This window comes from Melopsittacus undulatus, chromosome 11, assembly GCF_012275295.1.
Source record: "Melopsittacus undulatus isolate bMelUnd1 chromosome 11, bMelUnd1.mat.Z, whole genome shotgun sequence".
NCBI lineage: Eukaryota > Metazoa > Chordata > Aves > Psittaciformes > Psittaculidae > Melopsittacus > Melopsittacus undulatus.
The window spans coordinates 8,873,799-8,886,463 of record NC_047537.1 but is presented as its reverse complement, the minus strand read 5'-3'; the positions used below and the strand labels follow the sequence as shown (position 1 = coordinate 8,886,463).

Here is a 12,665-nt window from a genome sequence, read left to right as displayed (position 1 = left end):
CGATCCTGGAGCTGCTGCGAGGGCTGGAGCAGCTCTGCTCTGGAGCCAGGCTGAGAGAGCTGGGCTGGGGCAGCCTGGACAAGAGAAGGCTCCTGAAGGGGAGACCTGAGAGCAGCTCCAGTGCCTAAAGGGGCTGCAGGAAAGCTGGAGAGGGGCTTGGGACAAGGGCCTGTAGGGACAGGCCAAGGGGAATGGCTTGAACCTGCCCAAGAGAGGGGAGACTGAGCTGAGCTCTTAGGCAGAAGCTCTTCCCTGTGAGGGTGCTGAGGCGCTGGCACAGGGTGCCCAGAGAAGCTGTGGCTGCCCCATCCCTGTCAGTGTTCAAGGCCACGTTGGACACAGGGGCTTGGAGCAAGCTGCTCCAGTGGGAGGGGTTGGAGCTGGAGGAGCTTTCAGGTCCCTTCCAACACAAACCAGGCTGGGATTCTGACTTCACAAGCTGTTTTCTGAATGGAAACTCATCTATGACAAAGAGCAAACCAAAGAACAGGCCACGGCTGCACTGATCCAGGCTCTGAAGCTTTCCCCCCACCGTACTGACCTGGAGTTTGGACCAAACTGGAAATGTTTTCTCCTAGAGCTCTTCACGAGCATGTGCTGGAAGCCCCCATTCCCACTGGGAATGGGGAAACCCTTCAACCAAGCCTCCCACTCCAGCAGTCTGACACAGGTCTCACCCTCCAGCCCCTTCCTGCCCTTCCCATCTGTCACTGCTCTCTGGAGGAGCACCCCAGAGAGGGTTCACTTCGTCACCCCATGGCTGATAATGCATCACCCACCTCTGGCCTGGGGCAGGGGTCTCACTTCATTGACATCAGGCTCGCTGTTGGGCTGGTGCACCTCCACCATGATGAAGTGCTGGTTGGCCATGGACTGGGGGCTGTTCTTGTCCGGAGGAGGGGGTGCCGGGTGGGATGGAGGAGGAGGAGGTGATGGGGAAGCAGGGCTCTGAAGCCCACCAGAGGCTGGCCCCTCTGGGGATAGGCTCTTCAACCTGGTTGGGGACTGGACCCTGGGGAAGGGCCCGATGTGGTGCTGGTTGACCAAGGAGAGCTGAGCATCCATCTGCCTCCTGGAGCTGTGTGGGGCTGGGGAGATGGTGGCATAGATGGGGCTTGGGGCTGACTCCTCGGTGGATGCGGTGGCTGTGGAGGTGATGCTGACCGTGTCCTTCTCGGGGTGGTTGGGGGGGGGCGTGGGGTGCCGGGGGGCCATGAAGAAGAGGCCTGACTGCGAGGACTCAGAGGAAGGGCGCTTGGGCTTGTCCTTCCCTTGGGCCCTGTGCTGGGCAGAGGAGGGGGCCTGAAGCATCTGCGGGGCTGAAGGAGGAGGCGGAGGCTTGAAGTTGGGTGGCTCATCTGGGAAGGAGGAGAGATCATCCTGCCAAAGCAAGGACACTGTTTAGGACGTTCCCCAGGCTCAGAGCCACCTCCGCCTGCCTTCTCATGGTGACGATGGCAAAAATGAGCTGACTTCCACAGAAACACCTTCCTGACCTTATTGACAAGAGCGTACCTCACAAATGAGGGTGATCAGAGCACAAACCACCCAACTTCTGCTCTACACAGATGCTATCCAGCCTGAATCCTTCCAAACCAGTCTGATTAAGTTGCTTCAATAACATCCATGGGGTGTTCATTAAGAGCTACAGAAGCGGAGGCAAACCTCAGCATCACCATTTTACCTCCATCTCCCATCTGATGCCTTACCAGGGAGACATCCGGCAGTGTGTTGATGCTGCTCTGGTGGCCATCTCCACTTCCCTCCAACTCCGACGTGTTCTGAGAGGGCAAAGAAGGAAGAGCAAACCAGGTTAGAGCAGCACTGAGCAGCCAGCACAGCACCAGCCCGATGGGGACCATGCAGGGTGCTCACCCAAAACCCCCCATGCAAGGCTGGTCTTTCACCCAAAGGGTTCTGTTTCCTTGGAGGTTCCCTGCAGACCCACACATCACCTGAGCAAAGCGACTGTGCTGGGATCCAGAAGAAAGCAGCTTTGTTGGGATACAAGCTAGGAAGTGTGCTCAAAGCACACTGTGAGCCTGCAGAGGGGGATGTGCTCCTCTTAATGCAAACCTCAGCTCCTCCTGTTTGGTTTGGACCCAGCAGGTTCAATACCTGCATCTTACCTGGGAGAAGGGCAAGAAAGTGCAAAACCTCCCTCCCTTGTAAACCAGAGCAGTGTGATGCAAACAGGACCTGCTGCCACTGCTTTCCCTTTAGGAGGCAATAGGAAATGTCCCAACACAGCTCCAATCCCATCCCAGCTCCAGCAAGCAAGGTGAGCAATGGGAATCTGTCAGTCTGGATGTGCAGGGGCAGTTGTCAGCAGGATGGACCCAAGGAGAGGCCAGGGATGTGGTTGAGCAGAGCAAATGGGCACCTTGGCTGAGTACCAGCAGGGATGGGAGGACGTGGGGTGTGGAGTCAGGGCTGAACCCAGCTCCTCCTGACTTTAGCCCAGAGCCAGGCTCTGCTGCTGCCTTTGACATCCCCAGCTCCATCTGGTCCCCCTGCAAGGCCCTGGATGAGCAAATCCGTGCTCAGCATCCTTCTCACACAGCAATTCCCAATCCGGAGCGGCGCTGCGCATCATTCCTGTCATGTTCCCAGGACTGTTTGCTCCCTGGCGCTGGAATGGGACGGGTACAGTTTGTTTTCAACCGTGTGTTATTTACTGCAGGGTAAACAAGGGATCAGCTGAGCCGCTGCTGCAGCTGCATCCCCCCATCTGCTGGAGCCTGCTGCCGTGCTTGAGACGTCAGCATCCCAGAATAGACACGGGAGACAATGAAGAGCATTAGAGAAGCAGCAAAACCACTGATGGGAAGTACTTTGAGCTCCTTGGCTTCAGAGAGAGCCCTGGAGAATGAGAACTGAAGGAAAAGGCTTGTTCAGAGAGTGACAGGTAAAGCCTGAGCTTGGGAAAACTTCCTCTGGCCAAGGCTGATTCCATCCTGTATCCACCATGTGCTGTGCCCCAGCCCCGGCTCTGTGCTCCCTCAGCACCCAGATTCTGCTCTCCCCACACTGAGGACTTTGTGGCCTATAGGGATGCTGGAGAGGGACTCTTCATTAGGGACTGTAGTGATAGGACAAGGGGTAAGGGGTTGAAATTTAAACAGCAGAGGTTTAGGTTGGATATAAGGGAGAAATTCTTTACTGTAGGATGGTGAGGCACTGGAATGGGTAGCCCAGGGAAGCTGTGAATGCTCCATCCCTGGCAGTGTTCAAGGCCAGGTTGGACAGAGCCTTGGGTGCCATGGTTTAGTGTGAGGTGTCCCTGCCCATAGCAGGGGGGTTGGAACTGGATGATCTTGAGGTCCTTTCCAACCTGAACTATTCTATGATCCTATAAAAGCAATCCAACAGCAACTGCTCCAGGCTGCCCAGTGCCATGGCTTTTAAGCTGAGCACATTTGCTTTCATTTGTTGGTTATTTTAAGACAGCTTTCTTGGATTTCCCTTGGAAGAGCCATTGGAGCTCCGGTGCCACTGCTCTGAGAGATGAGTACTGAGGAGGCCGCTCCTTCCCACTGCCCCTGCTCCTTTACCCAAGCTGTTTTCCAGTTTCTTATGAAAACTGGAGGCAGGTGAGGCTCTCCCAGCCCCTCAGATGGAAAACTTTGGCCCTTCCTATCCCAGAGCCCAGGGCAGGAGCGATGGAGCTGGAAAGCATCTTTCTGTCAGAGCATCTTTCATTCAGCCAGCTTCCATCCACTGCTTAAGTGATGGAGGAGCTCCCAGCTCCCTGGGGAACACAGCCCAACCTTTCACTAACCTCCCAGCTCCAAAGGAGTCCCTTATTTTCCACTTACTGCTAATGAGACTTCCGCAGAGCCACTCAGCCGGAAGCCTGCAGGGTTCACTTTGGAATGACGGCACCATTCCATGGCCAGCTCCCCTCTGCTCGCCCCTTCCCTCTCCCATCCCAGAATGGATCCATGGGGCTGGAGGAGCCCCAGAGCCCCTTCCCTGTCCAGCCTGAGCACACAGACCTGACTCTGGGGGCTCTGAGGGTGACAACGGCACCCATGTGGTGGCTTCACCCTGTCTCTAACCTCGCCCATGCCAAGCACATGAGAACCCTCCCCATGGGATGTCTGTGCCTATCCCTCAGGAGATATTGGTGAGGAAGATGCCCCCTATTCCTCTGCTCTCATTCTGCTTTCCCTATGGAGACACAGAGATCATCTGCCAAAGAGGCTGTGGATTCCTGTGCTTGAGATTCACTGCCCACAGAGAGCAATAGCTCAGTGCCATCATCTCCTCTCTTGTACTTCTTGTGGAACAGAGACCAAAGAGAGCACAGCCAGACATGGGTCAGTGAGATACCTCCTGGGGCCCAATCCTGCAGCTTCAGGGAGCTGGAAGTGAGACAGAGCCTGTGGGATCAGGCCCCTGGAGGAGAAGGCACTTTCCGATGGCAGCATCTTTGCTGGGGGTAATGCGAACAACGAGGGCTGGGCAGGAGGCAGTGCCCAGGAAGGGCTGCCTGGCCTGTGAGCAATGACAAACTCATCCCGCTCCCATCGACAGCCTGCACCTCATCATTGCTGCTACAATTCAGTTGTCACGGAGGCAAAGAACAATGTGTACCATGGTGAGGGTGCCTGTGATAAACTCCATCTGGGAACACCACAGCATCCCCTTGTACAGCAGTGCTGTTTCCAGAGGGGGCTGGGACTGGATGAGCTTTAAGGTCCCTCCAAACCTTAACCAGGCTGGGATTCTATGTGCGACAGGATGTGACCATCCTGCTGGTATTTAGCTAGGGTGCCCATACAGCAAGGCAGCAGAGCAGCAGGAGGGCCAGTGTGGGGTCCATCAAAGCTGCTGGCCCTAAAAGCCCATCCTTGAGCTGCCAGTGACACACAGGGCTCCAGTGCAAGCAAGGTCTGGCTCAAAGCTGAGCCTTGTCTGCTCTGCAGCACCAAGGCCTTAAGCTATGCTGGGGCAAAGGGACTGGAATGGCTCAAGAGGGCTAAAGGATGAATTGAGGAGCTGTTATGTGGTCCCTGTTGACAAGCTGGTCCCTGCACATCCTGTTCCCTGCCTCCCTCCCAGCACCCATCCACACACACACACTCAATCCCCTCTGCTATGGCAACCGCAGCGCTCCAGCAGCCCCTACCTCCATTAGGTCTATGAGCCACAAGAGCCGCTCCTGGGGACGTGCAGGGGGGAAAGCAGATTGAAACAAGCACAAAAGCAAAACAGACCATCAGGGGGGTGCAGGACCAGTGAGGGAGACAAGCAAACCCAGCACAAGGCATCCCTCCTCCCTCCAAACCCATCCTGCAGGATCCACATCCAGCTGCAGCCAGTGCTGGGCAGGGAGAGCAGCAAGAGCAGGAGAAACCATTTGGGAGCTCTGCCCCTCTTATGTCTCCTGCTAGCTAAGACAAGCATCCATCCACTGTGATGCTCTCTGCTTGGCACTTGTTCCAGCAGCAGCACTGACAACCACCTCATGGGTTAGCATTCCCAACACCCCAGGCAGAGCTTGGAGCAGGGCATATTTTCACACTCATGGAAAGAGGTGCCCCACTGCCAGGGAGGACCTGGAGTGAGACCAAGGGACACCCATACTGTTCAATGACTCTATTTGAGGGATGATTGAAGGAAGCCCTTAAAGCAGTGTATACACTCTCTTATCTATGCCAGCACAGCATCCCAGTCTCCATCCTGACCTCAGGGCTCGTGTGCCAGGCAGGGCTGGACCACGGCTCACACACCAGGCCAAGCAGCCTCACTTGGTATCAAGGAGCAGGAGAGAGACCTTTGTTTTTCTTGATCCAGAAAGCATCTCACTGTAACCCACTGTGAACAGAGCACATGGCTTTCCTATGGGGTTTGTGAAGTCAATGGGGCCAAAGCCCAGCTCTGATGCTCTCTGAGGCCTCTTGGGATGCTGGACTGACCTATGCAGGCAGGGACAGCCCAGGAATGCCCCCAACACCCACCCTGCCTGCACCTTTTGCACCACATTCCCACTTCCCCTGGCCACCGGCTGGTTTCTTTGTTCCCAACCAGCAGAAAGCCCCTTGGCATCCATCCTTTCATGAAGGTTTTAATTTCCAAGGTTGCTGACGCATTTATGGTGAAAGGCATTTGATGGCCAGGAGATTAATGGGCACTTGGAGGCGATTACAGGAACTTAGTCAGAGGGTGCATGCAGTGAAGGGAGACGTGGGAGAGCTGCCACTCAGTGCTGGAGAGGGGGCAGGGGCGTGCACAGGCCACTGAGGTCCCTGCTGGGATGAAGAGCAGGCAGCAAACATCCTTAAGGAGATGATTCAGACACCAGAGCTGATGAATAGCAGCAGGCACAGAGGGACAAGTCGCTGAGATCCGCGTGTGGATGCAGCTTGCATTGCACAGGGGACAAAGCGACAGCACCAGGTCAAGCCCCCATGCAGAGGACAGTCACATCTCAGTCTCAGGAGCACCGAGATACCAAGCACATGTCCTGGCACCACCCAATGCACCTACAAATCACACTGTTGCACCTGGATAAGCTCTGGGGAATCCATCAAGGAAGTAATCCACCATTTCTCCTGCGGGTGGAATGGCTTTACAGCCCCGCAGGGATATGGGGGGGGTGTAGAGACTCACCCTGGCTGAGCTGACGGTGGTGGCAGTGAAGTGGCTGCTGGAGGAGGAGACAGTGTCGCTGTAGGACATCATGGAGTAGGAGTCAGTGGCCAGGGAGGGCCCCGAGGGCTGCCGTGCCTTCATGCACTCGATCTCCCTCTTCAGCACCAGGTTATCGAAGCGGTCGAGATCTTGCGGGGAGATGATGCCACGCACGTCCGAAAGCAGCGAGAACTGCGCCAGGAGACAGGCACCAAGCACCCGTTGGAGCACGGCCTCCCACACTGCCCACCAGTGGGAATGGGAGGCACTGGCAGGTAACAGCCTTTGCTGAGGCGCCGGCACAGGGTGTCCAGAGAAGCTGTGGCTGCCCCATCCCTGGCAGTGTTCAAGGCCAGGTTGGACACAGGGGCCTGGAGCAGCTGCTCCAGTGGAAGGGGTCCCTGCCTGTGGCAGGGGTTGGAGCTGGAGGAGCTTTAAGGTCCCTTCCAACACAACACAACCCATTCCATGTAGAGCATGAAGAGGTCTGATCCTAACCTTTACCATAAGCTCCTCTGCTACTGAACACCAGCTCCTATCCCCCATAGTGCCCTACATCTGGATTTTGCCTTCCAACCTCACCACTGTCCCTGAGCAGATAACCTTGGAGACTTATCTCCTGTGCTAAGGGCTCTGCTCCATTCACTAGGAGCAAGGAACCATCCCAGACCATGGTGTGGGCCTCACCTTAGCGTGTGTGTTGAGTAGCTCGAAGAGCGCCATGACCAGCGCATCCACAGGGATGTTGCCTTCCTTGTACTCATCGAGGTAGTATCCCATGGTGGCCCGCTCCTGCTCATTGAGGAGGTGCCGTGCCTGCTCCTCCAGCATGACACGGGTCTGGTTCACCATGGTGCTCAGTGTCACCTGCGAGCCAGCCAGGCCCCGATAGAACACGGGCTGCGGGAGACAGGAGAGAGGCTTTGGTTTGGGATGCCAAGGAACTGGCTGAAAGGAGGGAAGCAGACACAGCCGGGCTGCACAGGAACTGCCCCTCGCTCTGCTGCCAGCCCTACCCCAGCCTTACAGGCTGCTGCTCCCACCCTACTGCCTGTGCCAAAGGGAGTGGAAGGGGAATGCTTCCAAAATGACCAGAGGGAGGTGTCCACAAGGATTCACCAGCACAGCTCCTCACTCGGTGTCACTTGTTCCTCTAACTCCAGAGCCAGTTTATGCAGAATAACCAAAGCATCTTCAGGGCTCTGCTCACAAGCGATCCCTTGGCCAGCTCTTGATTCAATAGCAAGCTGCATTCCCTTCCTGGCTGAGCTGGGGAAATGGGGCCAGGAGGAAAGACAAGCTTCCCATCTTGTGGAAAAGGCACATTTGCCCCTGCTGCAAGCTTCAAGCAGAGCCTGGTGAAGAAAGAGCTCCTGGCAAGCAAAGGAGCCCAGAGAGAGACAAACCAGGCTGCGGGTGAAAGGCTTTTGCCTTGGACAGGGGTTGCTAAGGGGAGGTCCTTGCTGCTCCCCCCTGGGCAGTTCTGGCAGAGTCCACAGAGGGATATGGAGCCAAGACCCTGCCTATCCTGGAGACACTGCAAGGAGTGAACACTGCATGGACCAGCACAGAGCAGTTATCAGTGAGAGCCACCTGTGAAACCTCGCTGCTTCATTTCCATTTCAAAGACAGGAGCTGTGCAAGGAGGTGCTGAGAGAAGCCCTGCTGGCACTGCAGCTCTGCTTCCAGGTGGGAATGATCCCAGGAGCTGGCAGGGCCCAGAGGCAGCCACCACACAGAAGACATCAGAGTCATGTCTGTGGGGTGTCGGGGTCTTTGCCTATCGATGTGGGCATTTCCAGGCTGGAGGCTTGAGCCAGTTAATACTCATAGGACCAGCATCCCTTTCAAGCCAGGAGCACAGATCCCTCCCTCCCATGGAAAACTGGGGACAAGAATGGTGATTTCTTTTGCCAAGGCACCAGGAAGGACGTGTATCTCTTACCCTGGCTGTCACCTCCGCACCACGGTCACCCACTGCCCTGCTAGGAGGGAGAAGAGCAGTTAGCACCAAGCACCGTGTGCCCATCACCCGCTGCATCGAGCCTGGCTCCAGACCTGTGATGCTCTCCCCTCTCTGTGCCCATAGGGGAACAGGGAAGGGGCAGCAGTGTGCTCTAAAGCCCTGATCCACCTTCCAGGCCAGAGATGCTCTCTTCTAAGCCCCACATATGGGGGCCACATGCCTGAGAAGCCATGGACAGGGTGCCCATGCACACTGCATCGCATCTGGCTGCCACCATTCCGGGTACTGGAGCTCCACAAAACCCAGTACATTCCAGGTCCTGAGGCTCCACACACCCCTTGGTGACTGTGTCCAGCATAGAGGAGCAATATGTCGATAACCAACCTGCATGGGGTGCACCAAGCACGTACCCTGCTGAGGTGACAAGGGTGTCCCCAACCTGGGAGCTCGCTATCCACCTTGTCTCATCCACCGTGGTGCGGGCATGGGGCAGCCTCCCGATGTCCTTCACTGTCATGATGAGGTGTCGGGAAGACTTGAGCAGCTTCACGGCTTCATCGTGGGGGATGCTGAGGAAGCTCCTCCCGTTCACCTCCAGGATCTGGTCCCCAACCTGTGGAGTCAGGATGCGGTGAGGCTGCCGTGTCCTGGGGGCTTTCCTGCTAGGGATACAGCTCCTGATCCCACCAGGGAGGAGCTGCTCTGTCCATCCCACCTCAAACAGGGGACACAGCAACTGGGGGGATCAATGAGGGAGACGGGCCAAGTGCTGGTGGCTGGAGACCAGGCACTCGAGCTGACCAGTGAAGGACCAGTGAAGCCTGTCAAGGACCCCAGACCAGACCAGTCTGCCCAGTCTCCCCCATTAACTGGACCTACAGACCAGTCTGGTTGTAACAGCCCCCAGAGAACATCTCGCCCTGCAGCCCCAACCCCTCCTGTCGATGTGGGATGCCAGGAACCACCCGTGGAAGCCCCAAACCCAGATCTCTGTGTGCTGGAGGGAGGGCTCAACTCAAGTGTCCCACCTCAGTCTCCAAGCGGTACTGTAGGAGCTCAGAGAGCTGGATTTCATCTATCCTCCTATTTTCTTCCCAGGAGCTGTAGTGGGGGCTTCCCTAACAGCCTGGCCATAGTCAGGACACAGAACTCATAGAGCACCCCACGTCCTCTTTCCCTGTGTTCCTAGGTTCTCAGTGCCAGCCCTCCTCGCTCCCATAGCACAACTGAACTGCTCCTGACAGCCACCTCTTTGAAACTGCTCTTCCATAGCTTTGCTCAAGCACAGGCTTTGTTCAGCTCTGTCAAAACTGCTTGATTCCCTTTGTGCTGCAGTGCAAACACAACGAGGCATCAGTTAAATCCCTCACCTCCCTCTCGGAGGAGGAGATGAGAGGGAATGGGGAGAATTCCTAAGTCTAATAGAACAAGGAGAGTCAACACCATCCTTTCAGCTCACTCCTGGACTGGGATTAGTTCCCTTACTCCACGGAGAAGCCAAGTCTATGGAGTGGCTCTGACTCTGCTGTCACCCAGTTTACCCCAGTGCTACCCAGGACATTGCTGGGGTGAAAGAGAACACCAGGAGCATCACCAGAATAAAGCATCCTGGGATCCATTGCCTGCCCATGGCAGGGGGGCTGGAAATCGATGAATTTAACGTCCTTTCCAACCCTTCTGTGATTCCATGACTGCTCCAGCAAAGAGGGTGTCCTGATGTTGGCTGGGATAGGGCTAATCTTCCTCGTGGCTGCTGCAGTGCTGTGTTGTGGCTTTAGTCTGAGTGCAACACTGATAACACAGTGATGGTTAACTGCTGCTTAGGAGTGCTTTCCCTCACCAAGCACTGCTCAGTCTCACACACTCTCAGTGCAGAAAGGGAGCCAAAGGCAGTCTGAGCTGCTACCAGAGACATGAGGAGGAGCCCAGGGAAAGGCAAGTGACCCAAATGACCACATCCCATCATCAGACTCCACAAACTCCTCATCTTCCCTGTGAGCTCTGTTTGCTCTAAGCTGACAATCTGAAAACTGCTGAGCACCAACGCAACAGGGAGAGGAAATGACCCAAGTGCCTCAACTGCCAAGAGCAACACGCATGCAGTGCAATAAGCATCCGTCCTCAGGTCTTTCTGACTCACTGGGCAAGCTGCTGGGGTGGATTTTGCTGCTCAAACGAGGAGCATCAGGCTCACTGCAGCATCAAACAGCGAAAATCCAAATGCGATTCAACAGTGTTATTGTGAGTACGGATCTTTAATAGTTTTCCAGATCAGGGATTAAAATGTCCTTATTTATTTTGTTCATGTTATACAGATTTAATAGACTTCCTTTAGTTTCTCCTTTCAAGAGAGGACCAAACGGAACCTGACAAGCCACAACAGGGAGAGCAGAGGGGCTCTGGACAAGCTACTTCATCCATATCTGTCCTTCAGACTCCAGCTGTGCTCAGCACAGTGCCCAGCACAAGACCACCTCCACCTATCTTCATGAGAGGCTCCTATTGGAGCTGGAAAAGATTGGTTTTGCTAATTAACATAGATAATAATTACTTCTCTCCCCCTTATCCCCTTACCCCTCCAAAGTCAAGGACAATTGGGAAGGTAACACAAAACTGCAAAGATGCAAAAGAACTATCTATGAAAGCAAAAGTTGACCCTGGCACATTGTTTCCTGTAGGAACATTCCTGTCCCAGCACCCAGCTTCTGATGGAAATGTAACAGAAGAGATGGAGAAATTGCCTGGATTCTATGATGCCATTCTGTGATTCTCTGCAGCAGGCTCAGAGTTAGTCCTAGGCCCTGTGTTTGAGTTGGGATGTGCAAAATAAGCATTGTTGGGCTTTCTTGTGTCTTCCTTCAGCAGCAGCAAGAACCTTCCCTGCAGAAAACAGCCAGGAAAGGAAAGGGAACAGCATCAGCTCTGAAACTGGGATTATTCTCATTTCCTGAGGAAAAATCTACCCTGAAAGGCAAAGGCTGAACAGGACATGTGAAAGGTGACTGACAAGAACCAGAGAGCAGAAACAACAGAGCCCAATGGCTCCTTCTCTTCCTGGGGACAGAGAGAACAGGAGGTGCAATCAAGAGAAACGTAATGGGCTCAAGGCAAGGGCTGTGAGCACCTGAAGTCTCTTTAAACTGATCAGCATTGGCTCTGGGAGGAATTCAGTCACAGAGAGAAGTGCGTGAGAGCTTTTCAAAGTGAATTAATGCTAAATGACATCAAATTGAGCTGGGAATAACGGGGCTAATGGGATGCCAAATGTTTTGGCACCAGCACTAGTCTTATTAAACGCTACTAATGTGCTAGGAGAGATTAAATTACTTATGGGTACTATTGAAGTGGAAGGAGTCTCCCTTTAGCACAAGGAATTACCAAAAGGAGACCTTAAGAAATTGAAACCACGGGCAAGAAAAAAGTGGAAATGTCCAAATTAAGACTTGCAGAAAACTAAAGAGATTATAATCAGTTTCCCCAGGGCTGGGGCAGATAACCCACATCCAATGAGGCCAATACAGTCTGTTGGAAGGATCCTTATGTGGGAGCAAGGCAAGGGAACAGTGGGTTCAGTGCTGTCTGAAACATGTTCTTTTCCCCATACCTTGCAACACAAGGATGTGGATCAAAGCAGATCCAAAAGGGATCAGTATGCTTCTGTATGGAAGCATACAAGCAGAGGAGGCTGTCTCCTGGGGTAGGCATTGGTTTGTGCTGGCCTCCCATTGAAGCACCGTCTGTCCCCATAAAGGTGACATGGTTTGAAGGACCACTCCACACCGCCTCCAGGCTCCATCTGCGCACCGCAACCACGCACATCCTCACTGCATTGCTCCCTATTCAGCTCATTCCCCAGACTCGAAGCAGCCACGAGGCTTTTTATAGCTTCCTGCCTACGTGCAGACCTCTAAAGACGAGCCCCTTCTCGAGAGGCAGCTTTGTGACTAAAACCAATGACGTAAAATCATTCACCTCTTCCTATTTACAGACTCTCTTTTACTCATATATATATATAGGCATAAACTGATTGCAGTGGCCTCTTTTTACCCCAGCCTTTGTG

At 54.5% G+C, this 12,665-nt stretch overlaps 1 protein-coding gene across 1 annotated transcript in view; it reads right to left on the bottom strand.

The window, feature by feature from the left end:
• Positions 1 to 12,665, bottom strand: part of WHRN (whirlin) — a 38,618-nt gene that overhangs the window by 3,143 nt on the left and 22,810 nt on the right. Inside the window, exons 4-9 of the mRNA XM_034067899.1 lie at positions 9,016 to 9,218; positions 8,585 to 8,621; positions 7,327 to 7,539; positions 6,619 to 6,831; positions 1,710 to 1,781; positions 780 to 1,380 (exon numbers count right to left, since the gene is read on the bottom strand). Of these exons, the coding sequence (XP_033923790.1) occupies positions 780 to 1,380; positions 1,710 to 1,781; positions 6,619 to 6,831; positions 7,327 to 7,539; positions 8,585 to 8,621; positions 9,016 to 9,218 (1,339 nt within the window). The remainder of the gene's footprint in view (positions 1 to 779; positions 1,381 to 1,709; positions 1,782 to 6,618; positions 6,832 to 7,326; positions 7,540 to 8,584; positions 8,622 to 9,015; positions 9,219 to 12,665) is intronic.